The 12,629-nt window shown below is 47.4% G+C and overlaps 1 protein-coding gene across 1 annotated transcript; it reads left to right on the forward strand.

Annotated features, from left to right (window-relative positions):
• The first annotated feature begins 2,839 nt into the window (after positions 1-2,839).
• Positions 2,840-3,775, forward strand: LOC107307703 (olfactory receptor 14J1-like). Its single transcript, XM_015851220.3, has one exon. The coding sequence runs from the start codon at positions 2,840-2,842 to the stop codon at positions 3,773-3,775; it is 936 nt and encodes a 311-aa protein (XP_015706706.2).
• Positions 3,776-12,629: the final 8,854 nt, after the last annotated feature.

Consider the following 12,629-nt stretch of genomic DNA (forward strand, 5'->3'; position numbering starts at 1 on the left):
CCCTCACACATTTCCTCACAGGCAGAACATAGTATTAAATAAAAGGGTTGACAATCATTAAAAAGGATAGATAAAAAGGCTTTTTAAAGTATGTAAAGAGTAAAAGGAAGACTAGTGAGACTGTGGGTCCCTACTAAGTGAGAGGGATGCTCTGGTAATGGGGGATGTTGAGAAGGTGGAGATACTGAAGGCCTACTTTGCTTCTGTCTTTAGTGTAAAAGCTCTCCCTCAGGAATCCCAGACCCTGAAGCTTAGTGAGAGGGTGTGGGGAATGGAGGACTTGCCTTTAGTCAGGGAGAGCTGGTCTGTGAGTGCCTAGGCCACACCGATGTTCATAAATCCATGGGACCTGATGGGGTGCATCCACGGGTGCTGAGGGAGCTGGCAGAGGTGATTGCTGAACCGCTATCATCCAAGAGGCCTTGGAGATCGGGGAGGTTCCTGAAGATTGGAGAATAGCCAGTGTCACTCTGGCCTTCAAAAAAGGCAAGAAGGAAGATCCAGGCAATTATGGGCTAGGCAGCCTCACCTCTGTCCCAGGAAAGTTAATGGAACAGGTTGTGCTGGATGCCATCTCCAGACAACTGGAAGAAAAGGAAGTTATCAGAAATAGTCAGCATGAGTCCACCAAGGGGAGTTCATGCTCAACCAACCTGGTAGCCTTCTATGACATTTTCCATGGCTGGGTGGATGGGAGGAGAGCAATGGATGTCATCTACCTTGATTTCAGCAAGGCATTTAATACTGCCCCTCCACAACATCCTTATAAGAAAGCTGAGGAAGTGTGGGATAGATGAGTGGACAGTGAGGTGGGTTGAGAACTGGCTGACTGGCAGAGCACAGAGGGTCGTCGCTGGCAGTGCAGAGTACGGTTGGAGACCTGTAAGTAGCGGTGTTCCCCAGGAGTCAGTTCTGGGTCCAGTCTTGTTCAACTTTGTCATCACTCACCTTGACGAGGGGATACTGGCCACCCTCAGCAAGTTTGCTCATGGTAAGAAGTTGGGAAGGCTGGCTGACATGCCTGAAGGCTGTGCTGCCATTCAGCAAGACCTGGACAGGCTGGAGAACTGGGCGGTAAGAAACCAGATGAGGTTTAACGAAAGCAAGTGTAGAGTCTTGCACTTAGGGAGGAATAATTGCATGCACCGAGACAGATTGGGGGATGAGCTGCTGGAGAGGAGCTGTGCAGAGAGGGACCTGGGTGTCCTGATGTCAGTGTGTGGAAACATGATTAGGGGAAATGGACAGAAACTGGAGCATAGGAAGTTCCACACGAATTTGTGCAAGAACTTCTTTATAGTGAGGGTGATGGAGCACTGGAACAGGCTTGTCATCTTCAATATCTTTATTGATGACCTGGATGAGGGCATTGAGTGCATCCTATATAGGTTTGCTGATTTCACCAAATTGGCTGGGAGTGTGGATCTGTCTGGCATTATCAAGGACCTACTGAAGGATCTGGACAGGCTGGAGAGCTGGGCTGAAGCCAATGGGATGAGGTTCACCAAGACCAAATGCCACGTCCTGCACTTTGGGACCTGGAATGGACTGCCCAGGGGGGTGGTGGATTCACCAACCCTGGAGGTGTTCCAGGGATCATTGGACGTTGTGTTGAGGGACATGGATTAGTTGGAGCTATTGGTGATAGGTGAACAGTTGGACTGGATGATCTTTTACATCTTTTCCGACTTTGGTGATTCTATGATTCTATGATATCCTGTCCCTGTCTGTGTGCTCCTTTTTGTTTCAGCAAACACTCTCTGGGAGGCCTCATCACATGTCAGAAATTAGTCAATGACCACTTGAAATCTGGTGTTAAATTCAACAGATTTTAATGTACTGTTATGATGCTGTTGTCTTTCAGGAGCTGTTGACCATGAAGATGTAGGGAAATCTCAAGGGAGAGGAGTGGGAAGGATAAACATGACATCCTCTGCTGCTCAGCTGGGCCAGGCTCCTGGGACACAGGGAGCTCATAAAAGTAGGTGGTGCGGCAGAGACACAGCTGTGCCCAGGAGCAGCTCTTGTGCACAGCACAGCCTGCAGCTGACAGAAAAAGAAGAGAGAAACTGGAGAGAGATTACAGGATGTGTACAGTGTGAGTGGGCTGTGAGCTCACTGCAGGAGCATTGCTCACAGACCACGACACGGTAAGTCTCTTGCAGTAGGTAATGCAGCTGCTTTTAATAGAGGGTTATATAAATGTGGGACATCCCATAGCAGATCTGGTTGCAGGCACTGCATGTTTCTTTACTGTTTTGTTTCTGAGGGTTCTTTGCAAGTGGACAAACAAGGCAGGGATTTTCCATTTCCTATTCTATGGAAGGTAAGAGGATTGGTGGGAGAAATCTAAAAGGAGCAGACAAATTTGAACACAGCTCTGAGACTCCCCAGCATTTCTTCAATCCCTCGGTTGTTTTCCGCACAGTCATACAGAACGTAGTATCAGCCTCTCCTTCCTAAAAGAATACAATCAGTTTCAGTTCTCTTTTCTGCAGATATTAATAGTTACCTGCAAATAGGCTTATTTCTCTAAGAGAAGTTGAAGTGCACAGAGGCTTGGGCTGGCGTCAAGAAGAGATGTTGTAGTAAAGAGGAAAATAGACAGGAGGCAGAAATACAATTATGAAATGAGAAGAAAGAAAGAGCTCTCTGATCTTCTACTCCTTAAGGGATGGTGAAGCTCATGAAAATAACTTCAAGTTCTGGAGTAAAATGAACATTTTACAAAGGGAAAGAAGAACTTTTATAGTATAGCAGAAGGAGTGTCTCTGAGAATGGTCTGGACTTGTCATTATCTTCTGCACTCTGAGCAGGACTCCAAGCTCAGGAACAGCAGATGCCCAACAGCAGCTCCGTCAGCGAGTTCCTCCTGCTGCCGTTGGCAGACACGCGGCAGCTGCAGCTCCTGCACTTCTGGCTCTTCCTGGGCATTTACCTGGCTGCCCTCCTGGGCAACGGCCTCATCAGCACAGCCGTAGCCTGCGACCGCCGCCTGCACACCCCCATGTACTTCTTCCTCCTCAACCTGGCCCTCCTCGACCTGGGCTGCATCTCCACCACTCTCCCCAAAGCCATGGCCAACACCTTCTGGGACACCAGGGCCATCTCCTACGCAGGATGTGTTGCACAGGTCTTTTTCTTTTTCTTCTTCATCACTGTAGAGTATTCCCTTCTCACCATCATGTCCTATGACCGCTACGTTGCCATCTGCAAGCCCCTGCACTATGGAACCTTTCTGGACAGCAGAGCTTGTGCCACCATGGCAGCAGCTGCCTGGGGCGCTGGGGTTCTCAATTCCCTGCTGCACACTGCCAGTACGTTTTCACTGCCTCTCTGCCAAGGCAATGTTGTCAACCAGTTTTTCTGTGAAGTCCCCCAGATCCTCAGGCTGTCCTGCTCAGAATCAAATCTCAGGGAAGTTGTGTTTACCATTTTTGTTGCCTGCTTAGTCTTTGGGTGCTTTGTTTTCATAGTTGTGTCCTATGTGCAGATCTTCCTTGCTGTTCTGTTGATGCCCTCTGAGCAGGGACGACACAAAGCCTTCTCCACATGCCTCCCTCACCTGGTCGTGGTCTCCCTCTTTCTCAGCACTGTCTTCTATGCCTACCTGAAGCCCCACTTCGTCTCCTCCCCATCCATTGACCATATGGTGGCAGTTCTCTACTCGGTAGTTCCTCCAACTCTGAACCCCCTCATCTACAGCATGAGAAACAGGGAGATCAAGAATGCTCTCAGGAAGGTGTTTCAGAACAAGCTTTTCCAACTTCTGTAAATTGCACATCTTCTTCACACAATTCCCAGTGGTAGTTCATTATGTTTTATTCATGTTTGTATTTTTGATTTTTTGTGATACAGTAATCTACATATAAGTTGCAATTTATTTCACTACTTCTTCCCTCCCTAATTTCCATTTTCTTTCTCCAGGAGCTCATGTAAACATGGAACCAGCTTCCCTGAACAGGTTAAAAGATAAATAAAAAGTTTTAAAAATAGACATTTCCTTAGCTTTTCTCTCTTCCTACCTTGTCTGGGTCTGGGGGATTTACAGCCACAGACTGCAGCACAATGTGCTCTTTTCAATCCTGCTCCATTTACACGGCCACAGTGCTCTCAGGTCCTCTCATTTGTGCAGGCCTGAAGGCCTTGTGTGTCTGACAACAGTCCTGTTGTCTCTACAGCAGCACTCCTGGACAGCAGTCAATAGCCAGCAATATGAACGGCAGTGCCAGGGCTGGTTTCCTTGCTGGCACTGTCATGGAGTTATCTAGATCAGTCTGTGTCCGTGACAGAGAGGGCAGTAGGCCTGCGGGTCCCTGGCCCCCAACAAATGGGAAGGGAAATGGAAGCAGGGTAGGGAGATGGGAGTTTGGCACAAGGAAAGAAACATAGCAGCAGCAAAGACCGAGGGAGGAAACCTTGTTTTACTAACTGTGATATGTGGAGTAGCAATAAAAAAAAATTACAAAACCATGACACTCCACCCCTTATTGGACATCACTATATCTTGCTTAGAAAACGTATCTATATACAAATAAACAATAATTAAAATGCATTACACACAAAGGTCTATATACATATATATACATAGAACTACTGACTGCACTCCCCCAGCATCAAATTCCCTTGTGGTACACACTGAATATCCCCATCCTTCTGCACCACCCACCAAGCGCACCCAGGTCCCTGAGCAAAGACAGTTCCACGGACAGGTTTGCCCTTTCCAGAGGCTGGAAGGACCCAAACAGCTTTTCCCAACATGTTCTTTACATGTACAACAGGGACCTTATCTCCCTCTATAGTGTGTAGGGGGCTAGATTGGCTAGGACCATGATGATTGACAGATCCTCTAGTATTCACCAACCAAGTGGCTTCAGCCAGATTCTTCTCCCAGTGCTTAAATGTTCCACCACCCATTGCTTTCAACATAGTTTTCTACAACCCATTATATCGTTCAATTTTACCAGAAGCTGGTGCATGGTAGGGAATATGATAAATCCACTCAATGCCATGATCTTTGGCGCAAGTATTTATAAGGGAATTTTTGAAATGTGTCCCATTATCAGATTCAATTCTTTCTGGGGTGCCATGTCGCCATAGGACTTGTTTCTCAAGACCTAATATGGTGTTTCGAGCAGTAGCATGGGGTACTGCGTATGTTTCAAGCCACCCAGTGGTTGCCTCTACCATAGTGAGTACATAACACTTACCACTGCGAGATCGTGGCAAGGTGATATAATCAACCTGCCACGCCTCCCCATATTTATACTTTTGCCATCGCCCTTCCTCCCAGAGAGGTTTCATCCTTCTGGCTTGTTTAATCATGGCACATGTTTCACAATCATGAATAATCTGCGCAATAGTGTCCATGGTTAAGTCCACCCCTCGGTCTCTGGCCCACTTATATGTCGTGTCTCTTCCTTGATGACCTGAGGTCTCATGAGCCCATCGAGCTAGAAATAATTCGCCCTTATTCTGCCAGTCCAAGTCGATTTGAGCCACCTCAATTCTAGCAGCTTTATCTACCTGATGGTTGTTTTGTTGTTCTTCAGTAGCCCGACTTTTGGGCATATGTGCATCCATGTGACGCACCTTCACAACCATATTCTTTGTTCGGGCAGCAATGTCCTTCCATAGTTCAGTGGCCCAAACAGATTTACCCTTCCGTTGCCAGTTATTTTGTTCCCACCGCTGTAACCACCCCCATAAGGCATTTGCCACCATCCATGAGTCAGTATAAAGATACAGCATTGGCCACCTCTCCCATTCAGCAACATCTAAGGCCAGCTGAACAGCTTTTACCTCTGCAAACTGACTTGATTCTCCCTTACCTTCAGTGGCCTCTGCAACCTGTCGTGTGGGGCTCCATACAGCAGCTTTCCATTTGCGATGCTTCCCTACAATGCGACATGATCCGTCAGTGAATAGGGCATATTTCTTTTCATTTTCTGGTAATTCATTGTATGGTGGGGCCTCTTTAGCACGTGATACCTCTTCTGCTGGTGATGTTCCAAACCTTTTATCTTCAGGCCAGTCCATGATTACCTCTAGGATTCCTGGACGATTGAGGTTTCCCATTCGCGCTCGCTGTGTAATCAGTGTAATCCACTTGCTCCAGGTGACATCGGTAGCATGATGGGTGGAGGGAACCTGTCCTTTGAACATCCAGTTCAGCACTGGCAGTCGAGGTGCCAAAAGGAGCTGTGTTTCAGTCCCAACTACTTTGGAAGCAGCCCGAACCCCCTCATACGCGGCTAAGATCTCCTTCTCAGTTGGAGTGTAGCACTCTTCAGACCCCTTATATGATCGACTCCAGAATCCCAGGGGTCGGCCTTGGGTCTCTCCTGAGGCTCTTTGCCACAAACTCCAAGTGGGGCCTTTCTCTCCAGCAGCAGTATAGAGGATGTTCTTTATATCCCGTCCAGTCTGTACTGGCCCCAGGGCTACAGCACAGGCTATCTCTTGTTTAATCTGTTCAAAAGCCTGCTGCTGCTCAGGGCCCCATGCAAAATCATTCTTTTTCCTTGTTACCTGATAAAGGGGGCTTACAATGAGGCTGTAGTTTGGAATGTGCATCCTCCAAAAGACCACTGCACCCAGGAAAGATTGTGTCTCTTTCTTGCTAGTTGGTGGAGACATGGCAGTGATTTTGTCGATCACATCTGTTGGGATGTGACGACATCCATCCTGCCACTTTATACCTAAGAACTGAATTTCCTGGGCAGGTCCTTTTACTTTGCTTCGCTAAATAGCAAAGCCGGCTTGTAGAAGAATTTGGATTACCTGCTCTCCTTTTATGAAAACCTCTTCTGCTGTATCACCCCACACAACAATGTCATCAATGTACTGCAGGTGTTCAGGAGCACCACCCTGTTCCAGTACAGTTTGGACCAACCCATGGCAAATGGTTGGGCTGTGTTTCCACCCCTGGGGCAAACGGTTCCAAGTATACTGAATGTCCCTCCAGGTGAAGGCAAACTGTGGCTTACATTCTGCAGCCAAAGGAATAGAGAAGAAGGCATTGGCAATGTCAATGGTGGCATACCATTTGGCTGCTTTTGACTCCAGCTCGTAATAGAGTTCTAACATGTCCGGCACAGCAGCGCTCAATGGGGGTGTGACCTCATTCAGGCCACGGTAGTCTACTGTCAGCCTCCATTCTCCACTGGCTTTACGCACTGGCCATATGGGACTGTTAAAAGGTGAGTGAGTTTTACTGATCACTCCCTGATTCTCCAACTGGCGAATCAAATCATGAATGGGGAGCAAGGAATCCCTGTTGGTGCGATACTGCCATCTGTGCACTGTCTTTGTAGCAATCGGTACCTGCTGCTCTTTTACTCGTAGCAGCCCCACAACAGACGGGTCCTCTGACAGGCCAGGCAAAACAGACAGCTGCTTAATGTTGTTCATATCTACAGCAGCTATTGCAAAGGCCCCTTAGGATCCTTGAAATGACCCTTTCTGAGCTAATCAATACCAAGTATGATTAGAGCCTCCAGGCCAGTCACAATAGGATGTTTTTTCCAGTCTTTAGCAGTGAGGCTTATTTCAGCCTCCAGCACAGTCAATTCTTGAGAGCCCCCAGTCACTCCAGAAATATGGATTGATTCTGTCCCTTCATGACTGGAGGGCATTAGGGTGCACTGTGCACCGGTATCCACCAGCGCCTTATATTCCTGTGGTTCTGATGTGCCAGGCCATCGAATCCACACAGTCCATTAAACTCTATTATCCCTTTCCCTCCCCTGACTGTGGGCAGGGTCCCTCTATTGGTTACCTGTGATAACTGGAGCAGCCGTACTGGTGGTTGGTCTTTTTTGTAGTTCCCTCACCCATGCTCGCAGTACAGGAGTGGGCAGATCATGCCACTTCCTCATGTCTTCTCTGTGGTCACATAGGTAACACCACAAGAAATCACCTGGTGCATTCTTAATGTTGTTCCTTGCTTGAGCTGGAAAGCACATGTGTCTAATTGCTGAGATTTCTGATGATACAGTTGAGGAGGAGGGTTCATCACCTTTAATAAACTGGACTAATTTGATCAGCTCCTTCATTAGAACTGGTGACCCGTACGGTGATTGACCTTCATCAGTTGTTTCTGATACTACTACGGGATCATCATGATTAATGCACTGAGACACTCGCTCTTCATCTTGACTCAGTTTGTTTGTTACTTCTGAGATGGCTGAAATGGAGATGTGAGTTGGAGGTAACTGCTGTTCAAAGTTTTGCAGTGTAAGAACCAATTAGAAAACGAGGGGTCTTCCATCTTGTTCCACGTTCCTTTGAAATGTTGCTGCTAAAGTAATGGTGTAACTTTCTGGTGATGTTTTGGTGAGTTTTTGCCATATGTCGTCCTCACTCTCTCAGGATCATGTTCTTGGCGAAGGTAGCTAGGATGAAAATCAGGGTTATGCAACATTTCCACCACAGCTATTTCCCTCAAGTACTGGATGCCTTTTTCAATTGTATCCCACTTTTTCATCAGAGGCTTCAGATTGTCTTTGAAGGGAAGCTTTGCCCTCACAGCCACTAACATTCGCTCCCAGATGGTGGCAGCATCATCCATACATCTGTTCATCCCTCTGTCAATAGTTGGGTCTCTGGAAATGCCTCCTAGTTGACGAGCTTTGTTACCATCTAGAAACAAGCTACCGGCCCCGCTGCCCCAACAGTGAAGCAACCCGGTAACAAGAGATTCATTCTGGCACCATGTGAACTCCTTTCTTATGCCTTGGATATCAGACATCTTCAGGGGTCAACAAACAGAGACTTTTAGAGTCTCTGTTTCAGAGACTGTCAGCCTACATTCCCCACTGGCTTTATGCACTGAGACAGTTATGTTCAGAGACAAACTAGAGATTTCTGCCTCATCACTCTCTTCTTCGTACCTCTTAACTTTTCCTTTTGCCTATCGCAGTGCTGATCCAGACCCATCACCTGTATCTTCTGCTGCCTCCTCCTCCACTTCTTTTTTCCGTTCTAGATGTGAGGGCACCCATTTCCATTTCTTGCCTTCCACAGAGGCAACTGATATTGTTTCTGATGCCTCCTGTGACTGATCAGAATTGACTTGGGGATTTCCCTTTTTGGCTTGAACCTCAGCTTGGAAACTCTCTCTTTCCAGAATAGTGTTATATAGAGCACAGTAAGCACAAGCCAAGCCCCAAATAAGTCATACTCCCTTAGACCTATCTAGGCTACACCATCCCTGACTCAAATACTGGCTTAGTTTCTCGGGATCATACAGGTGTTCTAGAGTGAAATCCCATGATATTGCGGGACCCAACATGTTGGCGAACATGTGAACCTGAAGACAAAAGGACAGAGCGCTGAGACAAACAGCCACACACCAATATGGTTAAATATAGTTGTGTTCATTTATTGCTTGAAAAGCCATACTTTTATAGCACACAGACTAGGGAGTTCAAAAATCACACACATTAACTAGAGGAAAGCTACTGCAATAACAAACCTAAACACTCCTTCAAAGCCAACAGGCATTCTTTCTTTTCCTAGAGGTGTCCTTAGTTCTCATGCTGTTTATCCTGCTCCGCAGCTGCTGTTCTGTGAAATCCTTATCTTGATCCATGGCTGCTGCTCTGTAAATTTCTTCTTGAATTACAACAGGATGGCAGTTCCCTAAGGTCTTCAGCATTCCCCCAGCCAGCTGGTAAATGCAGCCGAAGACCTTCAAGAAAGCCATGTCCTGGTAGTGTCAGTGCTTGACAAAAAAATTTGAGTCCCACAATGGGTCTCTAACCTGTGTGACACCTTCTGAACACCAGTACCACGGTGCAGATGCAAAGCCCAGCCAGGCTAAATCAAAACATGCTTCTGGAAGGTATGCTTTCTGAAGTCTTTACACTAATGAGAGGACCACAAACATTCACTCAGTGAGCTCGCAATCTCTTTGCCTTTGCAGGCCTATGGTCTTGTTTGTCTCACAGAGACATGGTGGGATGGTTCCCTCCTCTGAACTGTAGTGTAGCAGGCACAGATTCTTTATGACAGATGGGCAAGGAAGGTGAGGAAAGGCTGCTGCCCTCTGTGAGTGTTCACTGAGCTCTGCCTGGGGATGGCAGAGGAGCCAGCTGAGAACTGATGGAAAGGGCTCAGAGAGGAGAGCGGCAGATTCTGTTCCTTGCTTCCTGATCAGGAGAACAAGAGGAGGAGGACAAGCAGGTATCTGAGTTACAGCTGGGATGGAATTGTTTTCTTCAGACTGTCTGCTCTGGTGCAGTGTTTTGGTTCTGCAAGAAAAAAACTGATAACACTGTGGTGTTTACAGCTGCTGCTAAGCAGTGTTGTAGAGAGCTAAGGCCATGGTCAATGGAGGGTACATAGAGCTGGGAGGGAATGGAGTGCAGACGGCTGACTGGAAGTGGTCAAAGGGACATTCCGTGCAAACTGACAGCAAGCAGGAGTACTGAAAGGATGGGAGTTCATCTCACTCTCTTCTGCTGCCCAGAGACCAGCTTGGAATCTTTCTGGTGGTGCTGAGCAAGTGCTTGTGCATCAGCTGTTATATACCATCCCATATATCTGGATATATAGTGATAACTATTACACGTCTCCTTTCATCACGCTTAGTAAATAGCATCATTTCATGAGTTGTACTTTTTTTTTTTTTTTTTCCCCCAGTTCCCTTCCCCATCCCACTGGGAATGGGGCAGTGCACAAAGCACTGTTTGCTGCTCCATCCACCATCATATTTTTGGTGCCCGATGTGAAGCTCCAGGATTTGACATAACAGTACATCTATGCAGAGCGAGATAACGCAGAGCTTTGTGGGAGCTGTAGAATTGCTGGCCATGATGCTGTTTGTTTCCCTATTTGTGGAGCTCATTCAGCCTTGCACAGGCATTACACAGGCATTGCACAGCTCGTTCCTTGCAGCTTCTTTTCCCTGCTTCAGTGTTTGCCAACTCTTGGGGCTGGATTAGGATATTTATTTTGCTATGTTGTTTGACTCTGGTTTATATCATGATAAAATTGGCAGCTGAGAAGATGAAGTTTTGCACACATTCATCTCTGAGGTCATCTTTGAGTTACGGAAGTAACACTGTCGATAAGGTTAGTAATTACACCCTTTACTATGAGTCCTCAGGGAGTCTGGCTACGGAGGAGAGAAGGGGGGACACTTTCCAGTAGTCCCCTTGACTCGCTCTCACTTCTTTTTTTCCTGGAGATCGAGAGCTAGTTCCAATAGCTCCAGAGGATTTTGACAGTGCCAGCAAGGAGATCAGCTGTGAAACAGTCGTTCATATTGCCAGCAACTGATTGCAGCCCCGGAGTGCCACGAGACATGCTCTCATGAGACCCACGAGACCTTCAGGCCTGAACAAATGAGAGGACATGAGAGCAATGTAGCAGTGTAACGAGAGCAGGAATGAAAAGAGCAGGTTGTGCTGCTGTCCGTGGCTGTACCTCCCCCACGTCCAGAAAAAGTAGGAAGAGAGAAGAGCTAAGGAGAAGTCTGTTTTGAAAGCATTTTAGGTATATTTTAACCTATTCAGGGAATCTGGATCCATGTTTACATGAGCTCTTAAATTGAGAAAATGGAAATTAGGTAGGAAAGAAGTGAAATAAATTTTTATTTATATATTCAGTAGCATATTTCTGTGGGTTGCCATATTACACACAATCAAAGAATCTAAAACACATAAAACATAAAGAACCATCTCTGGGAATCCTGTGAGGTAAACATGCATTTCATCAAAGCTGGAATAGTGCTTATTGCAACACCTTCCTGAGAGCGTGCTTGATCTCCCTGTTCCTCATGCTGTAGATAATAGGGTTCAGTGTTGGAGGAACCACTGCATACAGAATTGCCACTGTCAGATCCAGGAGTGGGGAGGAAATGGAGGGGGGCTTCAGGTAGGCAAAAGCAGCAGTGCTGACAAATAGGGAGACCACGGCCAGGTGAGGGAGACACGTGGAGAAGGCTTTGTGCCGTCCCTGCTCAGAGGGCATCCTCAGCACAGCCAGGAAGATCTGCACATACGACACAACGATGAAAACAAAACACCCAAGGACTAAACTGGAACCAAAAAAGAGAAGCACAATTTCCCTGAGATTTGATTCTGAGCAGGAGAGCTTGAGGATCTGGGGGATTTCACAGAAAAACAGGTTCACAACATTGCCTTTGCAGAGAGGCAGTGAAAACGTACTGGCAGTGTGCAGCAGGGAACAGAGAACCCCAGCGCCCCAGGCAGCTGCTGCCATGGTGGCACAAGCTCTGCTGTCCATCAAGGTCCCGTAGTGCAGGGGCTTGCAGATGGCAACATAGCGGTCATAGGACATGATGGTGAGAAGGGAATACTCTGCTGAGATGAAGAAGAGAAAGAAAAAGAGCTGTGCAGCACATCCTGCGTAGGAGATGGCCCTGGTGTCCCAGAGGGCGTTGGCCATGGCTTTGGGGAGAGTGGTGGAGATGCAGCCCAGGTCGAGGAGGGCCAGGTTGAGGAGGAAGAAGTACATGGGGGTGTGCAGGCGGCGGTCGCAGGCTACGGCTGTGCTGATGAGGCCGTTGCCCAGGAGGGCAGCCAGGTAGATGCCCATGAAGAGCCAGAAGTGCAGGAGCTGCAGCTGCCGCGTGTCTGCCAACGGCAGCAGGGGGAACT

Source organism: Coturnix japonica, chromosome 30 (assembly GCF_054131305.1).
Source record: "Coturnix japonica strain WE chromosome 30, WE-NBRP24, whole genome shotgun sequence".
In the NCBI taxonomy this organism is placed as follows: domain Eukaryota; kingdom Metazoa; phylum Chordata; class Aves; order Galliformes; family Phasianidae; genus Coturnix; species Coturnix japonica.